The sequence below is a fragment of the Podarcis gaigeae genome (assembly GCF_964106915.1).
Source record: "Podarcis gaigeae genome assembly, chromosome: 12".
Classification (NCBI taxonomy): Eukaryota; Metazoa; Chordata; class Lepidosauria; order Squamata; family Lacertidae; genus Podarcis; species Podarcis gaigeae.
Genome location: NC_139688.1, coordinates 10444274 through 10464860, shown reverse-complemented (window position 1 = coordinate 10464860; position 20587 = coordinate 10444274). Strand labels below are relative to the sequence as shown.

General features: G+C 46.1%; 2 protein-coding genes across 9 annotated transcripts in view; both read right to left on the bottom strand.

The window, feature by feature from the left end:
* The window catches only part of LOC310827694 (uncharacterized protein), a 940809-nt gene that overhangs the window by 252297 nt on the left and 667925 nt on the right, over positions 1-20587 (bottom strand). The gene's annotated exons all lie outside the window — the stretch shown is intronic.
* The window catches only part of LOC310827663 (sodium channel protein type 5 subunit alpha-like), a 307589-nt gene that overhangs the window by 68949 nt on the left and 218053 nt on the right, over positions 1-20587 (bottom strand). For all 8 annotated transcript variants that reach the window (XM_083703903.1, XM_083703902.1, XM_083703904.1 and 5 more), the window contains one exon: positions 17608-18072. In XM_083703903.1, coding sequence (XP_083560029.1) covers positions 17608-18072 — 465 coding nt within the window. The remainder of the gene's footprint in view (positions 1-17607; positions 18073-20587) is intronic.

Below are 20587 nucleotides of genomic sequence, written 5' to 3'. Positions count from 1 at the left end.
TCCAGAAAGAGTGTAATTAATTCTGGGCTTGATGGACTAATAGGGTATAAGGCAGCTTCCTATGTTCCTAAGTTTCCTAAAGGTAAAGGGACCCCTGACCATTAGGTCCAGTCATGACCGACTCTGGGGTTGCGGCGCTCATCTTGCTTTATTGGCCGAGGGAGCTGGCGTACAGCTTCTGGGTCATGTGGCCAGCGTGACTAAGCCGCTTCTGGCGAACCAGAGCAGCATACGGAAATGACATTTACCTTCCTGCTTGAGCGGTACCTATTTATCTACTTGCACTTTGACATGCTTTTGAACTGCTAGGTTGGCAGGAGCTGGGACCGAGCAACGGGAGCTCACCCTGTCGCGGGGATTCAAACTGCCGACCTTCTGATTGGCAAGTCCTAGGCTCTGTGGTTTAACCCACAGCACCACCCGCGTCCCCTTCCTACTGCATGACAAAACAGGGAACATCTGAGGATAAAAGGCTGGCTTTGGGACACCGTCACAACCCAAACAGGTTGGTTACATGGTCCTGCCATGCCATTATTTTCTGCACAGGATCCCTGATTATTGGGATTACTAGAAGATGGAGGACGTCAAGGCAAAGGAAGATGTCAGTAAAACATCAGCATCAGAAGAGGGGAGAATAACAGGCTGTAAATCTCTGTTTGGGAGGTACACTGCCCCCCACACACTCAGCAACCCCCTTTCCCATCAACAATGATGAATATTCAGTGCACCCTCAATCCCTAAATTCATACAAATCTCTCTGCCCGGCTTTATTTCCTCTAAAACATACACAACCTCATTCCTCTAAGGGTTCTGTTTTTAAAATTAGCCTTAAGTGGGAGAACTTGGCAGAGGGCAGCATTGGCAATGCTAATTTCTCCTGTTATCAGTTCAAAAGGCACAAGAGTGCTTCATAAGTGTTCACTGTGCAGCGCCCAAAGCCACTACCTTTAGCAGAAATTGCTCGGCGACGATGTTTTAATCAGCGTGCACTTTATTTTCCTCTTGGTAATTGGGCTCTCTCCACAATGCAATACGAAGAATCAGGTATTACAACATAATGGGTTGACAAACACGGTCTCTTAAAGACTGGAGTGCGCTTTCTAACATTCGCTGCCGATTGCCGCCCGCTCCCAGGCACTGCCTGAAATAACCGCAGAAGATGCTTTTCAATCAATTAGGGCCTTTTGTACATTTTCACCGTGATTGAGAAAGCCTCGTACCATCACGTCCACCCAAAGCAGTCGGAGGTGTCAGGGCAACCGAAACCACCGCAGCTTTACAGTTTCACTGTTTTGAGAAACCCGTAAGAAAAACAGAGAACTCGCAAAAGAAATTACTTTGGAGCAGAGACTGTGGTTTGCAATCAGAAGCTATCCTCAGGCTCATGTGCTCTTGTCCAAAACCATATATAAAACTGGATGATATTCTAGGCCTGAGCCAAAGTGGCATTTCAAACTTCACTACTGGCGCTGTGGGTTAAACCACAGATCCTAGGACTTGCCGATCAGAAGGTCAGCAGTTCGAATCCCCGCAATGGGGTGAGCTCCCGTTGCTCAGTCCCTGCTGCTGCCAACCTAGCAGTTCGAAAGTACGTCCAAGTGCAAGTAGATAAATAGGTACCACTCCGGCAGGAAGGTGAACGGCGTTTCCGTGTGCTGCTCTGGTTCACCAGAAGCGGCTTAGTCATGCTGGCTCCCTCGGCCAATAAAGCGAGATGAGCGCCGCAACCCCGGAGTCGGTCACGACTGAACCTAATGGTCAGGGGTCCCTTTACCTTTACCTTACTCAGGTTGTGGACTATGAACGAGTACACTTCCCCTGCCCCCAAATTCAATGATTCTTCAGGATATCTGCACAAGTACTAAACCAGGTGAGGGTAGCCAATGGGTCTCAAACCCTTGGTGAGTAAAAATCTGGAGTGAATTCCCTAAGATTGATGGATGGCGCTTTGTATGCCTCCTTCCAGCAACACCTGCAGCCAAGCTAGTGACCAATGTTTTGCTCTGCTTTCCTTTGGACCACAGCAGCAAGGTCTTGTCATCTGGGCAGCTCAGGACCTCCATACGCACTGCCCAGGATTGCACCCCAGGGAGGTCCCTTCAGAACTGCAAACACAGGAAACAGCCCTACTAAAAAAATTAACCAATAAACTGAAACTGATACGGGGACAAATAGAAGAAGATACCTTCACCCCGGTATGGCTCCCCTTTATCACATACACAGCCCCACAAGACAACGACAAAAATCCACCAACGGCATACAAATCAATATGGCTAACCTGATCCAAAACACTCCCCACCCCCACCCCACTCACACGTGAAAACAAAGACCACCACAGCCAACCGCAAATGAACAGCCACACCCTAGGCCAACCCCAACCTCTCTCACCACCAAAGGAACACAAGAGAACAGCAAAGAACCTGCACAAGCAGCGCTGACACCAACCCCTACATATAGTAAGTATAATAGAAATATTGCCACCCGACCCCACCCCCACCCATCTCCCCCACCCCTCCACCTCTTTCCCTCTCTTCTTCCTAATGTCTCAACAAATGAAACTGATTTGTAAAAATGTTATATGGGGGGGGAATACGAGAGAGAGACATTGCACACACTTTTGTAAATCAAGAAAATCTGTAATAATAAAAAAAGAACTGCAAACACAGTGGTTTGACTTCACCTCCGGAGGCTCACTCCATTGTCTGTTGAGACAGGCAGATGCCAACAACAATATGCCACTGTTTTCTTTTCAAATTCACCCATCCCAGAGTGATAAGGCACAGTCCTACCTCCAGCTTGGCTTCATGATGATGCCTTGGAGGCCTGAAGGGACACATTTGGTCTCCAGGTTTGAGATTCTTCAAGCCTAAGCTAAAGGGAGGGAGCAGATTTGTGTGATTCTATGTGCAACAATATGTAAAAATTGAAGAACTCTGAGAAAGGGAGAAGCGGAAAGAGGGCTGGGCTGTGAGCTGTAAGCTGAAGGCAACTTGGGGTGCCAGAACTTGTAGACTCCTGCCTTGTAGGAGTGCCGGTGCTGCTTAATGTCACTTGTGCTCTGTGTATATGTTTGCAAATAAGACCAATATTACAAAACCACCATAAATTATCCAGCCACCTCTACTCTGAAAGGAAGCCAAGCCATAAGAACGTAAGACAAGCCTGATGAATGAGACCAGTGGACCATCCAGTCCACCTGTGATCCCAGAAACTGGTATTCAGGTGTCTGATGCCTTTGACAGTGGAAGAAGTACATAGCCATCATTGCTAGTAGCTACTGATAGCCCTGCCTTTCAGGAATTTGTCTAGCCCTCACAAGTGGAGAGAGGGCTATTACACCCATGTCCTCCTTGAGGGCTTCCCATGGACATCCATTTGGCCACTGTGAGATGGATGCTGGACTAGATGGGCTTCTGGCCAGATCCAGCAGGACTCTTCAGACTTTGCTAATGACAGCTGTCTACCCGCAAGCAACCTTCCTTAGCCAACATTGCAGGAGGAAAGTTTGGTGCATTCATGGGCACAGCAAGTGATAGGATCCAATAAATCTGCTTGTGAACCCTGTCTGAACTGAGTGGGCAGCTGAATACATGCCCCAGAACCTTGCAATATATGACAGATACTCAGAGATTACTTCTGCAAATGAAATGAAAGCTCTGATAATCTAGAGGAAAGAAGCACATACTTAAGTCTTGGGTATCTATTCAGTGTTTCTTGGTTTGTGGCTCCAGGATAGCACCAACAGCTCAAATCACACATGTACACCCCCCCAAAAAAAACCCTTGATTATTTCTGAGTAGCAGTGTGACTTCTCCCCAAAAGCAAAAATTGTGTGAAATGCTCATTTCAGAGCAGAGTTTTTGCTCTGGGGGTGAAAGAGGGATCCTTGAAATACTACCCAGCAGACCATGAGTGACATATAGGCTAAAGTCTGGGCATTTGTCCAAATGCATGTTGTCAAATGAGCAATGCCTGATATCATTCATTTGAGTGCCATGGATTTTTGTGACTACTAGTGGTTTATAACATTTGTCTTCTACTGCTTCACATACCTTAGGTGCCATACTACAGCACCTTGTCCTGAATAGGCAACTCAGTAATCTTTGGGGCAAGTGTGTGTATGACAGCGTCCCTTACACTGGAGAAAGTAAGTGATGGGAGGAAAAACAATGACCAGGTCTTAACTGAAAGGAGGGCAGGCATAGGAATACAGGGGTACTGAAGACTCTAGGGTGGAGAGAGGCAGCAGAAGCAGCTCATTGTGTGGGGTGAAGCTACTATGCAAGAACACCAGACTGGCTCCTGCCAATGTGTTTGTGCTGCACTGACCTCACGGAATCACAGAAATCCAGAGCTACGCAGGGGTATTGGAACTATATGACCCTTGGGATCACGTCCACCTCTACGTATCTAGGATTCTCTGATTCTATGAGATCAGCACAGGGCAAACACATTGGCAGGAGCCAATCTGGTACCAATTTGCACCGCACTGACCTCCACAACCCTCCACCTCTCCCTCTTGGTAAGCAACCATGACCCACCTGTTGGGAAGATAGCATAGCAGATCCTTCCCACCTGGAAATGGTGGACAGAGAATCTTAAACAGTGTGCTGCGTTGTGTTGTGTGCATCTGCAAAGCAGGTGTACAATCTAATATTTCTATTGTACTGTGGTATATTCTGAAGCTCATTGTTCACCAAGAACCTACTGAGAGGCAAAGGCATCAAGCTGGGAATGCACAGAGTTCATAACTCCCGAGACCTGGCACCCTTGGGACTGGAAAGGGTTCAGTCAAGGGCTTCAGCTGGAAGCGAAAGGCTGTAGACCAATGGCAGTACACATGTGTTGCATACAAAAGGTCTCAGGTTAAATCTCCAGCATCTATGTGAATGGGGTCAATAAATAGCACTGGGGCAGAGGTAACTTCTAGAGCCCCCTTCATGCATGAATTGGTCTCCATGTTGCAGGAGTTCCTTGGCTTAGACCACAGTGACACCTCTTAAATGGAGTAACGTCTGAAAGGGGCATATGAGTGGTGTTAGATCTTTAAGTGTTTTGTCTAGATGCCCCGATGGACTCCTGCTGACCTACGTTCCCTCCTGCCTTGACTCCAGGCTGAGTGAAATTTTTTATCTACCCTGTGGAGCACCCAAACACAGCACTGTACATATCTCCCCCCCAACCTCTTTATTGAGCTGTAGCTCAATGGCAGAGCTCATGCTTTGCATGCAAAGGGTCGTAGGTTCAATTTTTGGCATCTCCAGGCCAGACTAGGAAAAGATCCCTGCCTGAAACACCCGAGAACCGCTGCCAATCAGTAGGAGACTAGGGACCATGCTAGGTGGGCCAATGATCTTGCTCAAGATACGGCAGATTCCGCCCTGCCATTGCGTTCCTCTGCTCTGCAGAATCACCGTGGCTCAAATCTGATGCAGAACGGAGCACAGCTTAAAATAAGGATGTGTGTGCATGCTTGTGTGTCAAAATTAGAAGTTACATTTGGGTGCTTTAGATAAGTGCAAAGGCTTCCCTCGCAGCAGCAGGCAGCTCACTCATGTCCATATGACCCAATTAGTCAGCCCATCATAACAAATGTATACAGGCAACTTCCGAAGACGAGTGAGCAAATGTTGCTGGTTTAGCACAGCCCCTGTGTGCTGCGTTCCAAAGGATGCCAGTGAATAACAAAGCTGCCTCCTTGGTCAAAAATGGCAACAGTGAAATAGCCATAACACTCTGTGTGTGTACACGCGTGCATGCACACAGACGCGTGCATGCACACAAAAAATTCTGATTTTTAACCATTTAAAAAATAAATAAATACCATATTTCTAGGCTGCCATTCAGGAGAGAATGGTCACGGGTCATTTTCAGGAATTTAAAAATAATAATAAAATGTCCATGCAAAAAAGAGTAAAAGACAATAAAACAAACATTTTTAATTACATGAAAACAATGAGAATCTTCGCCAAATCCCCAATGTCCAATGGGATGGAACAGTTCTCGCTAATGGGGAAAGGGGTATGTCAGGGAACTGCCATCAGCTCAGAGGTGAGAGGTGGAAGGGCAGTTGTTTTATAGGGAACCTCCGAAGATCTTGCGAAGCAGCTCCTCCTCTGGAGAGGAGGAAAGCCCTGCCTCCAGTAGGGAGGAGGTGCAGGGTCTAGGAGATGCTAGGGAGAGCCTCAACACGGAGCCTGAGCAAAGCGGAGGGGAGGGAAGTACCCCTTTGCCAGCACCTACTCTGTGCAGTAGGTTTCGGCGCAGAGAGGGGAGGAGAAGGATGGGGGTCACGCAAATGTTATGCTGGGGGAGGTACAAGGACCGACCACTCCCAGATTCTGCTAGCGACTGAGTCAGACATGAACTTGCGATGCTCTTCACCGTAAATATTTTGGACTAATAAGAAAGCTGGAAAAGACAGGTCGGAGTCTTGCCTGTTTGCTCTCGAGCAACCACACCACCACCTGACAGGGTACATAGAGACAGTGGACAGCATTCCACAACTCCCGAGTCGCCCAAGAAAAGGCCCTGCTAATGGTAGAAAGTCAGCCTTACTACCTGGGCGCTTATACATGTACTCACTCACATATAAGTCCTACCACAGTGGGGCTTAATCCCAAGCAGCTGTGTAGAAGATTACCATCTAAAGCAGGGGTGAGGATTGTCTGGCCCTCCAGATGTTGGACTCACCTGTTGGGTCAGGGATGATGATGTTTGACTACAACTACCAACTAGAGGGCCATGGCTTCCCATTCCTAGTTTTGAAATATACACTTTTGTGTGCAATTTTGCCTAAAACACAGGGTTATTTGCTGAGCAATTTTCCCTAACCCATTTTACCCTAGTAGATGCAATTTTTGTACACATTCCTTGGCTGGGAACGGGACTGCTAAATTCAGAGAAGTGTGAATTTCGAAGGGCAGCTGTGTTTTCAGTTGTTGCGTTGTTTTGGAAAGTGTGAATTGGGCTGGTTCATTTTTGAGCACGATCTGAATCATATTTCTTCCCCGTCCCTGACACCCTATTCCAGCCTGTGCTGTGCCATTGTAGACATCTCATGTGCTTTTTTTCCTTAAAACCAGTAAACACAGCATTTTGTGCAAACATTTATGTAAAGAACGTATTTTTGAGAACATGTTGTGTGCCAAAAATGGATTTCAAAATCTGGAGAAATATGTGATGTAACTGGAAGCTGCACTTTGAACAGTTGGTGACTTTGGGAGCTCAGAAAGGGTCAGTCTGCTGGAAGAAGTGGACAAAGCAAATTTCTCCCCCATTTCTAACTCTACAATCCTATGATCCCTACAACAGAGTGCTATTAGATTTGAGCCAGTCAACCCTACATTCAACTCCCTTCCATGCCACAAAGACAGCTAAAGGTTTGGGCTAGACAGTACATAAGAACGCCCACACTGAGTCCATCCTGCTTATTATTGTCTGTGCTGACTGGTAATGCCTCTTCAATCAGGATTCTTTCCAGGTCTGCCTGGAAATGCCATGCTCTGAGTCTTGGGCCTTCTGAATGCAAAAGGTTTGCTCTACCATTACGTCATGGCCTTCACCAATGAGAGGAGCAAGAGACATGGTGCACCTACCCAAATGGATGCCATATTTGGGTGCCATGGAAAACATCAAAGGGAAAGTGATGTGTACTTTTGCTCCGTTCTTCCTCTTCCAGAGCTTCCTATTTAGGCACGGGATATTTTCAGAGGTGTGCTACTTTATTGCACTGCTCAAAACTGGTCCTTGCTCAGCAAAGGTGGCTGCTGTCCAGTGTAGGCCTGGATAATAGAAATACTTGTGGAAATTAAATTTTGCTCAGTTAAACTACACAACGCTCAACAGCAGGAGAAATGCTATCTCACCATCTGAACTTTCAAATTGCTGTGCTCAAAAGCACAATGCGCCCTGCTTTCTTGAAATCCTCTGGGCTTCTCCCAAACTCAATTCCTGGACTTTTTTGTTGTTGTTAAGACTGTTATCTGATGCTCTTCACTGAAGTGGGAGCTCAGGAACACTAGTACTCAACAAAAGAAAAAAGAAAAAAGAGTAGCCATTGTTGCTAATCTTTGATGTCTCTCTATACTATACAAGATCATGAAGGGCAACGATCAAGTACAGCCCCCTTTATTATTATTATTATTATTATTATTATTATTATTATTATTATTAGGACAGGAACTCCTATACAGTGATGCAGCATGGCTTCATGGGCTAGCAGTGGAAAGCACAGAACTGGGTGCAGAACCCGACTCCTGAGAAATGCAGGTTTCATTTGCAACAATCATGGAATAAAGTTAAGAGAAATTATGCAGGTGTGCTTAGTTTGAACAATTTAAGCCAAGGAAATTTAGTTGGTATAGAAAACAGATCATAGAATCATAAAATTGTAGAATTGGAAGGTACCACAAGGGTCATCTAGTCCAACTCCTTGCAATGCAGGAATCTCAACTACAGCATCCATGATAGATGGCCATCCAACCTCTGCTCTAAAACCTCCAAGGAAGGAGAGTCCACAATCTTCCGAGGGAGACGGTTCCACTGCTGAACAGCTCTTACTGTCAGAAAGTTCTTCCTGATGTTTAGTCGGAATCTCCTTTCTTGTAACTTGAATCCATCGGTTAAGGTCCTACCTTCCAGAGCAGGAGAATACAAGCTTTCTCCATCTTCCATGTGACAGTCCTTTGGATATTTGAAGATGGCTACTGTCAGGGAACTGACATCGGAGCCTAGTGGAGAGGCAAGGCTCCCTAATGATGCCGGAGAGGGAACCAGCAAGGAGAGAGAGAGAGCTTCCGCTGGGGAAGGAAACCAAGGTGACACCAGGAAGAAAGGAGAGGCTGAGAGTACGTCGGAGGGGAGGCTCCGAGACTCTTCCAGTGAGGTCAGTGAGGAAAGTGCAGGAACACCCCTTGGCACACCCACTCTGCGCAGAAGGCTTCCGCGCAGAGAAGCGAGGAGGAGATTATCTGTTAAGGAATTCTTATGTTGGAGGAAGTTTAGGAAACGCCCACTGACGGATTCTGCCAGTGACTGAGACAGTCGCGATTTTAGGGCTGTCAAACCGGGAAAAAGTCCAGCTACGTAGCCAGCTTGGAGCAGTTTGGAATTTACGCACAAGCGACCCCATTACAGCTACCTTTCAATCTCCTCTTTACCAGGCTAAACATACTCATCCCCTCAATGTTTTGTTTTCAGACCCTTGATAATCTTGGTTGCTCTCTTGTGCATGTGTTCCAACTTGCAAATATCCTTCTTAAATTGTGGCACCCAGAACTGGACATAGTTCTCCAGGTGGGGTCAGACCAAGGCAGAACAGAGCGGTACTATTACTTCCCTTGATCGGGACACTATACTTCTGTTGATGCAACCTATAGAGTAGCAGTAGGTTGGTTTTTTTTTTGCTGCTGCATCACACTGCTGACTCGTTAAGCTTGTGGCCTACTTAAGATCCCTAGATCTTTTTCACATGTACTACTGGCAATAATAAATGTGATGGCACATAGCTAACCAGATCTGGCAACGTGGCAACTTTGTGAAGCCAATTCAGATTCAGGCAATGGAACACTGTCCTCACTTTGAATTGGCTTTGTGGCTCCTCACTTAATCTAATCTGATGAGTTATCTGGCATCAACGCAAAAGGCAATTCATACTGAGGGTACGACGCATTGTCTTCCCTTGAATTATGTGTTTGGAAGGAAGTTGTAATACAATTTTGTGTCAGATTGCATATCCTAGCATTGGTTTTTCTCCCTGGGTAACAAAACAAGCAGTTTCAGTTTCCAGGTTGAGATCCATAGCACTTTTGACGGCCATGTTGTGCTACCCACACAGAGACCCACTGACTAAGAACCCCCAAGGCAAAAGTCTCCCAAATACAACAATCTTCCACCTGAGTCTTTGGTGGCAGGGTAGTGGGAGAAATAATAATAATAATAATAATAATAATTCTATGCCGCTGTTCATCTGAGGATCACAGGGCACTTTAAAAAATAAAAACACAATCATGCATAACATAGTAAGAAACGAATACAATAACTGCTTTAATCAGTCGCCTCAAGTGATCCTACACAAAGCTGAATCATGCAAGGCCCCACGCTTTTCACTGACTGCTCGGCTCTTCAGTGGACTTTGGCATTGGATCCATTACGTTAACTGCACTTTGGGGAAATGCAGAAATCAGTATGTCAACATTCCGACTTCTCTCCCAGCCCAATAGGTTAATCGCATTGGCAAGCGGCCTTGTTATGAGATGGGTTCCTGTGCGTGTGGAGGGAATGGTTCTTTTGCTCCGGACTTGCCGTCACATGTATCCGAGTTCCTTTTCCCTGATTTATATCAGCAGCGACTCCCGAGACAAATCTACTTCATTACAGGAATCCCCCCCAAGGGAAAAATCTGGGGGCAGAATGGTGGGTTCCCCTGTGATGGATGTCGGACACGGATATTCATTAAGGAACACTGACCCATCTGCTGCCTTTGCCGAGTTTCTTGGGTGAACGACAGCAAATTCAACCCACAGAGGGAAGTGATGCAGAGAGCCAGTGCAGTTGTCATCTTGTGAAGGCTAAATATCAGCTGAATAGATTATAGGTAGATTGACTGACTATAAGGATTTCTTATATCAACATTTGATCGTATTCCCATGCTGTCTTTATGTCTTTGCCTTTTCTTTGAAAGCGATCTCTGCTTTTTCTGCTCTCTGGTATTCTTGGGTAGAGGCCCAGCCTCCTAGGAGCCAGGTGGGTGGCGGAGGGCTTTGTGGGTCAGATATGGCACTTGAGGGCGATTCAGGATACAGCTAGGCAGGTCTGGGAAACAGACTAAGAAACAAATGGAGGAGGCAAACCTAGCAAAGGAAGCAGGGCGAGGACAACTCCAGGGGGTAGCAATGGGCAAGAGGACATTCCCTCCCCAAAGCTGTCCTGCTGCCCCATTCGCTCATCCCAGATCTCAGTCACAGCACACTTGTGTTTTAATATGTATACCAAAATCTTCGCTCCCCTAATTGTGGCCTTTGGCAGCCATTTGCTCCCCCAAACTAGTTTTCCTGGAGTCACTCTGGAGGCCGGCAGAGACATAGCCTCTTAGGAGAGGGTGGGGAACCCCGGGCCCAGAGGGACACATGTGGCCCTCCAAATCTCTCTGTCTGGCCCTCAGGACTTTCAATTCCCATGCCACTCATTTCAATGGCCCTGCTCCACACCCTCCTTTAGCTGGAACACACCCTTGAAGTATGGCACTGCCTCTTGCTTGGAGAATGGAGAGAACTGGGTGTCTAGAATTCTCTGGTGTTTGCATGGAAGACTGTCTCGCCAGAGTGGTGCATGCTGTAGTTATCTCCCACTTGGACGATTGCAATGCGCTCTATGTGGGGCTACCTTTGAAGGTGACCTGGAAACTACAACTAATCCAGAATGTGGCAGCTAGACTGGTGACTGGGAGCAGCCGCCGAGACCATATAACACTGGTCTTGAAAGACCTACACTGGCTCCCAGTACGTTTCCGAGCACAATTCAAAGTGTTGGTGCTGACCTTTAAAGCCCTAAATGGCCTCAGTCCAGTATACCTGAAGGAGCATCTCCACCCCCATCGTTCTGCCCAGACACTGAGGTCCTGTGCCAAGGGCCTTCTGGCGGTTCTCTCACTGTGAGACGCCAAGTTACAAGGAACCAGGCAGAGGGCCTTCTCGGTAGTGGCACCTGCCCCGTGGAACGCCCTCCCACCAGATGTCAAAGAGAAAAACAACTACCAGACTTTTAGAAGACATCTGAAGGCAGCCCTGTTTAGGGAAGCTTTTAATGTTTAATAGGTTATTGTATTTTAGTGTTTTGTTGGAAGCTGCCCAACAAGTGGCTCGGGAAACCCAGCCAGATGGTCCTTCCACTGGCATGTTGCCATCAGGCTGAATTATTTGAAAATAACTGAACCTGTATCACAAAATTTGGAGACGTGTATGGGGCCTCCCATGGCCTGGAGCATTTTCCACCAGTTAAGGTTGGCAAGTTATCTGTATCCTCTTCTAGATAGAGATAGCATTCCCACAGTTACCTGTGCTCCAGTAACGTGGGGCTACTGTGATGCATTGCAAGAGGAGCTGCCCTTGAAGACTAGCCCAAAACTTCAGCTACTACAATACATGGCACCTACCACAGAGCCTAGGACTTGCTGATCAGAAGGTCGGTGGTTTGAAACCCCGTGACGGGGTGAGCTCCCGTTGCTCGGTCCCTGCTCCTGCAAACCTAGCAGTTCGAAAGCACGTCAAAGTGCAAGTAGATAAATAGGTACCGCTCTGGCGGGAAGGTAAACGGCGTTTCCGTGTGCTGCTCTGGTTCACCAGAAGCGGCTTAGTCATGCTGGCCACATGACCCGGAAGCTGTACGCCGGCTCCCTCAGCCAACAAAGTGAGATGAGCGCCGCAACCCCAGAGTCGGTCACGGCTGGACCTCATGGTCAGGGGTCCCTTTACCTTTACCATTCTAATAGGGCCAGGGAGCCCTATTGGAAAGGAGCACATCATGACAGGTTTTAAACAGTCACCCTGGATACCAGCCTGTTTCCAAGCACTCTCCCAAATGACAGTTCTTTCCTTTTATGTGCTGAACAGCTGAAAACCTGGGTAACTGCAGAACCAGTGTCTCCCACGCAAATATGCCTGGACGTTAAGATCATCCTAAGATGGCCTGCTCTGCATTCTCCTGCCTTTGAAGTAAGGAACCCAGTGATGGAGGAAAGGACATTTTCCACCGGGGCTCCTTCTGTTCTGAAATGCCCTCCCCAAGGAAACTTGCCTAGCATCTATTTGTTGTGGTGGTGGCAGCTGAAAGGACCTTTTCATCTAACCCAGTCTTTTTTCTATCACCTTTCAGGTTTGTTTTAACCTAGAGCCCTGTTTCCGCTGTTATTGGACAGAGTGCTGCTGTGGCTGTTTTGAAAACAGTTTTTGTTTTGTGCCTTTTAAGAGGGTCTTATTGTAGGCTGCTCTGAAAGTCTTCAGACTAATAGAGCAGAAGGTAAATACTTTCAGCAAACAAACAAAAACAAACAAACAAACAAACACTTCCTGCTCTCTGTTCTGATAACACTTCTTTCTCCTCCTGCAGTTCTGTGAGATGGCTCTGCGCCCGCCTCTTCCCACTGCCAGGAACTAAACACAAGTAAATCTGCTAATGGAGCCATACAAAAACAAACAAAGTTAATCAAGCACGAGCAATCAAGAACTAAGATTCGTTTCTTTGATCAGACAGACGCAGAACTACCGAGAAAACCAACTGCTGAAGGTTGGGAAGAATTAATGCCGTACAGAAAATGTGCATTGGCCAACAATCAATGAGCTTGGGACAACTGATGAGCGGAAAGAATGAGCTTTCTTTACCCAGACAACATGCTCCAACTCCCGGAACCAACTTAAAAAAAGAAGTGTTTAAAAGAAAATAGTTGAGATGCAAGCCAGCTCCTCAGGCATGTGGATTCTGTCTGATCAGAAATATTAGTTAGATGAGGCAAACACAACTATCCCTTGCAAAGCCACTGGGCTTCCCTTGACAAAGGGTCTCTTGCAGTAGCTATTCTGAGGGAAAGGAGGTGGTGGTGGAGGATGTTAGAAAGGGAAGAAATCATTAACAGTAGGGGGATTATGAGATGATGGACAGTGGTCCTCCTGAGCTTCAGACAGGGTCCCCCACCCCAGCTCTACCTGGAGATGGTGGAGACGGATGCTGTGGACCTGGGATAGCTCAGTGAGTAAAGCATGAGACACTTAATCTCAGGATTGTGGGTTCAAGCCCCATGTTGGGCAAAATATTCCTACACTGCAGGGCTTAGAATGGATGACCTTCCAAGTCTACAATTCTATGAATCAAGAGCTTTTTGCATGCAAAGCTGGCACCCTCCCCAGTTGCAGTTGCTCCTATAGTGAAAAAAATGGACCTTTGTACTGATCCAGCAATGCTGTCCTCGTGGGAGGACATTCTGTGGATGGAGACTGTTAAAAACCACTTATGTGAGCCAGCAACTTCTAGGTCAAAAGTGGTTAATACAGAAGAAGAGTTTGGATTTGATATCCTGCTTTATCACTACCCGAAGGAGTCTCAAAGCGGCTAACATTCTTCTTTCCCTTCCTCCCTCACAACAAACACTCTGTGAGGTGAGTGGGGCTGAGAGACTTCAGAGAAGTGTGACTGGCCCAAGGTCACCCAGCAGTTGTATGTGGAGGAGCGGAGACGCAAACCCGGTTCACCAGATTACGAGTCCACCGCTCTTAACCACTATACCACACTGATTACAGGTGTGGGTAGTCAAGTATTCAAGTAAAATATTTCCAGGGTTGGAAACATTTCCAAACTTATTTGCAAGGCTTTTCTATCAGGTGGCCTCAACATGCTTAGGAAAAATATCAACCCAACTGATCTTGTTCTTCAATGAACCTGATTGCACACTGCATCTGCGACATCATCAAGCAGCCACCACTAACTAAATATTTGGAGGCACAGCGTGAAAATGGCGAGGAACCACTCAGATGAGGACTTGTAAGGTTGCAGCAGCATTTGCTTAAGGGATGGAGAAATAAGGTCAACAAAAACCCCACTGGTGCAGCACTGAAAACATCAGTATTGCCCTGCCTATCTTTGTGAATCTAGGTCTAAATAATGCACATTTGCTTAATTATTCCTCCAGATGGAATAAGTCCTTCAAGAGGAATAATAATTAGATATGCACAGCTTTTGGAATGTTCTTCACAAAGACTGGGTGGAGGAGGAAATGGACTCCAGTTTGAACCCAGATAAAGGATTTGATCAAGGGCCTTTGAATCTGTGTGGATTGCAAGTTGTAAGAAATCAAGCCCAAAGCTGCATAATTTATGGTACTCCATTACTGTAGAATTTAGGATAGCAGTCTTCAAACTGTGCTCCCTTGGATTCATCAGAGGTTCCCTGCAATGGGACCCAGATGGACAAGTTCAGCGGAGGCTCTGTGGTGGAAAGGATCATAAATGGAATAGAAGCCAAGCATCATTTGTGACTTTCTGGCGTTTGTTTGGCACTCTCAGTTTATCATTTATTTTGCTGGAAAGATTTATTAACTGCTTACAGAGATTTCTAACTGATGCACAGGACAACACTGAAGATAAAACACAGCCTAAACCCTCAAAACAATTCACAGAGAGACAGACAGAAAGTAGTAACTAAATTATATGCTGGGATAGGCTTGCTGGTTTGTTTGTTTTTTTAAAGTTTTCAGCCGGTGCCTAAAACAATATAGCAAGGGGACCTGCCTAATGTGAATAGTTCATACAGGGCACCTAGTTAGATCTGTTGGGTCACTGCTATGTGAAAACTGTGCAAGGAAGCTAAGGTGCTCTCTTCCCTGCAGTACGCAAAGGTCCTGTTGGAGATGACCCCCAAATATGAAGAATAAAAAAAGGAAAACAAAAGAATTGAAAATCCTTGGGCTAAGCAGCTGATGACCTGCACATTGATTCCAGACCCCACAGGCTTCTCAGTGAGAACCCCTTTCCCATCTCATCATTCTGTTGTACCCCTCATCCGCTTTCCCCTATGCATAGGGTTGAATGGCCGCAGCTGGAGAAGAGGAAGGAAATTTGATGGGAAATGGGAAAGTGTGGGGGAAATGGAACAGAAGTTTTGCTTCCCTTTATTATGCGGCACAGCCAGACACTTCCTAGCAGAAGCAAAGGTGTGAAGAGGGCACAATATGCAGAGGGCTCCATAAAAGCTTCTGTTGCTGGAGGAAACAGGTCTTGACCAGAGAGTTTTGGTTCCGACAGGAGTTTGTGAGCAGACCAAATGCTGCTAGCCCTTTCAGTCATTTATCAATTCAAAATTTCCCTCAACCATGACCCTAAGGCCTGAGAAAAAGTGTTAGATAAGGGAGTCTTCCGGTGTCTTCTCCTCAGTCTTTTACGCGCTCACAACTGGCAATGTTTCACACACATTCAGTCTCTCTCTCTCTCTCTCTCTCTCTCTCTCTCTCTCTCTCTCTCACACACACACACACACACACACACACACTCTGTATGAAAAATGGGAATGCCATGAAAACACCCACTTCAGTGCACAAGATAAAAACCCTATCCAACTGCCCCAAAGACATCAAAAGCACATTAAAATGTCAAAAAAGGAGACAAGATAAGGAACTCATTTACTGCCTTGTCTTCCAATGAAACATGCTGCCCCCTTTCCCTACACATCACCCCGAAGTAACATTTCAGTCTCTGGGATTCCTCAGAAAGAGATACACAATACTGAGGCCTTGGCGAGGCTGATCGAACCAAGAAATTTTACAACCTTCTTACAAAGAGGCTCTCTTCCATTTTATAACTTGAATTATCGACAGCCATTTTTATAGTAATCACTTTCAAACATAAAAGCATTCACAGGGTATAAGAAACTGAGTCACACTATGACATTCTCCCCACTCGAAACTCCAAAGCCTGAATAAAAGCCCATCTCTACTTTGCCAAGGCTTTGAAGGAAACCACAACGCAGGCAGAAATGACGTTTGGAAAACATCTATTCTACAAAGCTGCACCAGTTTTGTGTGCTTTTTACTGTCATGGCTTTATCTAAAGAATCCTATGTATTGCAGTTTCATGCGGATACTGAAAATTTTCTGCTTGGGATCCCTAGATCCCTCACAGAACTACAGTTCCCATGATTCCCTAGGGAGAGGGAATGACAGCTAAAATTAAGTCAGGGGTGTAGTGATATGTCCTTGTAGGCCACAGAAATTGTTGGAGGAGTTTGCATGGAATTAAAACAGATAGACCAAGGGACCTCCAGATTCCTAGACCTTCGGTCTCTTTGCTGACCTTCCTATGCCTTTACAGTTAGACTGATACATCCCAGGTTTCATCCAGTTTGCAACCTCGTCCTCCTCACACCTCTCTCTGGGCCCTTGGCTCTATCCTCTAGAAACAAAGAAGCATAGCTGCCTTTCCCTTCTCCAAATTAGCTAGCTAGCTTAAAACAAGAAACGTTTTCTATCCGAGTTATGCGTTTCCTATAATAAACACCATTATTTTCTTACTCTACAAGCATCTCTCTGTGCGTGCAACTGAAACATGCAAAGTCTACACTTTAGCCAAATTCACGAGCCATACACTGAACTCTCTGCATACCAAAAAGCTCAAACACATTATTCGGCTCCATTTCAATAGAGACAAACATCCCTGTTGTTACCAGGAGGCGCAAGCCCAGTAATATACAAAGAGGAGTTGGCCTTAAAAATTATATCCAGCTATAATATATCTTCAAATATACTTCAAATATACTATAATGCCAAGCCAAGCCAAGGGAGATGCTATGGCCGTACCCATGGATGTCCAACCTGCAGTTTGGGTGCCACTTCTGGCGTAGGCCTGGGCTTGTGAGGCTACCATAGATTAAGAATCAAATTGCAGCCTCTTCTGCCAGTGCTGCCCCACTGCTAGCAACAGAGCTAAGAAGACAAGAGAAAACCTCTACCCCACAGCGTGGGAAGCCACATAGGATGTGCTACAATAGCAGTGTCTACCACACTGCCTCCAAGCCCCCAAAAGTTGTTCACCACATCAAAGAATTGCTGAAGGATGAGCAGCTTACCTGGTCCGTTTCCGTAAATGTGCTCTGCTCATCATCTTCAATGTCAGACTCTCCCGGAGCAATGGGGACACAGATGGACAAGTTTGGGTTGGTCATGAAGTCATCGTTATGGTCCACCTGCTGCTTCTCCCGGTTTCCCTCAACCCCGTCACTAGCGGTGTGGTTCTCCTTGTGGTGGTCCTCTTCCTTGCCAAACTCCATGCCCGTGTGGTTGTTGACGCAGTTGTGGACGACGGCTGGGTTCTGAGCCGCAAGCTTCATCATGGCTTTTTTTTCAGCCGTCGCCTTCGGCTGCCTGAGGACGCTGCAACAGAAATCCCACATGGCACGTTTGGCGTAATTGAGCCCCCTGTTGATGCGCGCAAAGGCGAGCTGCAGGTTATTCATCTCCCCGTCTTCATCCGGAGCAGAAAGGTTATCGGCACTGAAGGAGCTCAACAGCAAGGCAAGGAACAGGTTCAACACCTGAAAGGAAAGGAAGGGTGTCAATCATTTTGTTTGGGAAATGGCCATAGCTCAAGTGGTAGACACAGCGTTTCTTAGACCTGGGCCTCCGGGTGTTGTTGGACTAAAATTCCCATCACCCCTGACCACTGATCCTGATTACTAGGGATAATGGGAGTTGTAGTCACAGCTTGGGACAGGCTTCCTGAGCCCACCCTCCATGCTGCAGGCCCAGATTTTATCACAGCACACAGAATACATACACACCTCACCCACACTCATTTGCTCACACAGGAGAAGGGAAAACCTGCCCAAGCTTCATTCATTTTGGGAATTGAATGACCTACTTTAAGGGGAACCCTGACATATGGCGAGAGAATGCCTTCGACCACTGCAATAATATTCCTCCTTTCGCACTGTGCTCATTCTTAATTTGCAGAGTTAATAGAAGTGCCTCCAAAATTAGGTGATTTAAAAGAAAAGAGCAGGGGGGAGGCGGGCGAAATGCATTTTGTTTTTGTTATATTTATATCTCACGACATGAATGCATGTGGAATGAGTTATTTCGGATCTATTGGATTTTCAATGTAAAGGTCTTAGATCAAGAGAGTCCAGATGGGAGGGACTTCCAGAATGTCCCCTTGTTCTTTTCACACATCTTGAGAAGCAGAGCCCATCTCCCCTACTATAGCATCAAAAACTCCCTACAGCAGACCATAGCTGGGAAGACATTTTCCCTTAACACTGAAGTCACTGGATCTGGGAAATTCCACCAGCATCAGCCACACATTCCTCAACTGTGTCCCTAGCTGAAGTTTCATTACTTCCTTCCATAGAAGTGATCAGATTGGTCATGGGTCTAACTAGAGATTGGGGAAGGGAGACCATCAGCTTTGTTCCACCCCCTTGTCCAAGCTGTCAGAGGTGGCCCTAACTTCCTTCTCAACTAGCCGGCAGAAATGCCACCTTAAACTTCCACTCGCCATTGGCGGGAGGAAAAAGAGGATATCGGCTTCTGATTCAGGCTCTTGATTCAGCCTTCCAACCAACTGTTAGAAGAAAATTCAGATGAAAATTGGCAAGGGATGAAACCTGACTCTCCAAAGACACCCAAACGGCAGAAGACAAAGTTGCAGGAAAGCAAAATCCTGCAATGCTGAAATCCTATACTCCACCCCCCCCCCACCCCGCAGAGACCACTGGAAAATTTCTGAAGGTCTTGATTTTAATGATTTTTCTGCCTGTTGTAGTAATTGCATTGCACTGTGCTACATGTAGTATGACATTTAATTGCATTTCTGTTGCTTCTTTTATTTCCTATGTACTGCTGCAAGCCACTGCAATCTCCAAGATACAGTTTATTTACACACATATATAACCTGAACCTCTGATGGAGGGTCTCACAGCATTAACACTCCAAGAGAGCCTTGCTTCTCCCATGGCTGTGGCCTTGGATCCAAACGGAAATCTTCCATGGCTCTCTGACTCTCTGCTTCAGCTTGCTGCATTTGCAGACTGCCATTTTTTCTCTCTTAGCTCACATCCCTGCAAACTGCAATCCTAAACAATTACTCTCTTTCCAGCTCTGGCATTTGTCCTGCCAACGAACTCAGAGCTGAGGAGATGGGGCCCACCCTTTGCTGACTGGCACAGACTTTGCCTTCCTAATGGCTCATCACCTTGCCTTTTGTTCTCCATAATGGCTCTTCTCCCTGTTGATTTCCTGAACCAGAAACTGGTTTGGCCTGTATTTTAACAACTTGCTAAGCATCTGGCAGCCCATTTTAATACTCCAAACATTGATTAAACTCTAGGAACTTAGGGAAGGATCTGGCACCCAGGAACTTAGGGGAATCAAGGTGCCCACAAAATCATAGCAATACTGTATCCTGCAGAATTCATACAGTAAACAATAAAATACAATATAAGAAATAAAAGTAGCAATAAAAACACAATTATAAACAACTATGAATATGCAATGCCATCTCCTGTCTTCTACCGAAAATCCGCCTGAATGAAGCTCATCGACCACTTGTGGTCCACCAGCCATTTTGGGAACCCCTGCTATACACCTTTCCCTGGCTGATAGTTCCACTGAATACAATTTGACTTTATTCTGAGCAGGCACACACTGGATTATGCTAAAAAGATATCCATTGAGAGCATTTACTTATCTATTTAGAGCACCTATTGAGGGCTGTAGAAAATTTCCCATCTAAAATCCCAAAGAGCTGCTAACAGTCAGTGTCAATGATAGCGAGCTTGATGGACCAGGGCACTTTTCTATGTTCCACTGGCAGAAAAATAGGGGTTTAAAAGTATACCACAATTATCTTTTTTATGTCAGCTGAGCCTAATTTGTTGCAAGCCACTGTTCTGTGTGTCTGCTAATTGAGAGATTGCCAGACAGAGTCCTTTCCTTTTGCCTTGGTTCATGTGGAAGCAAGCATCTGTGGTGCTTAAGAAGGTCTCCACCTGGAGGGGAATTCCCTGAGGGCTGGACCGGGACATCAAAGCATATTCAGGACTTTAAACA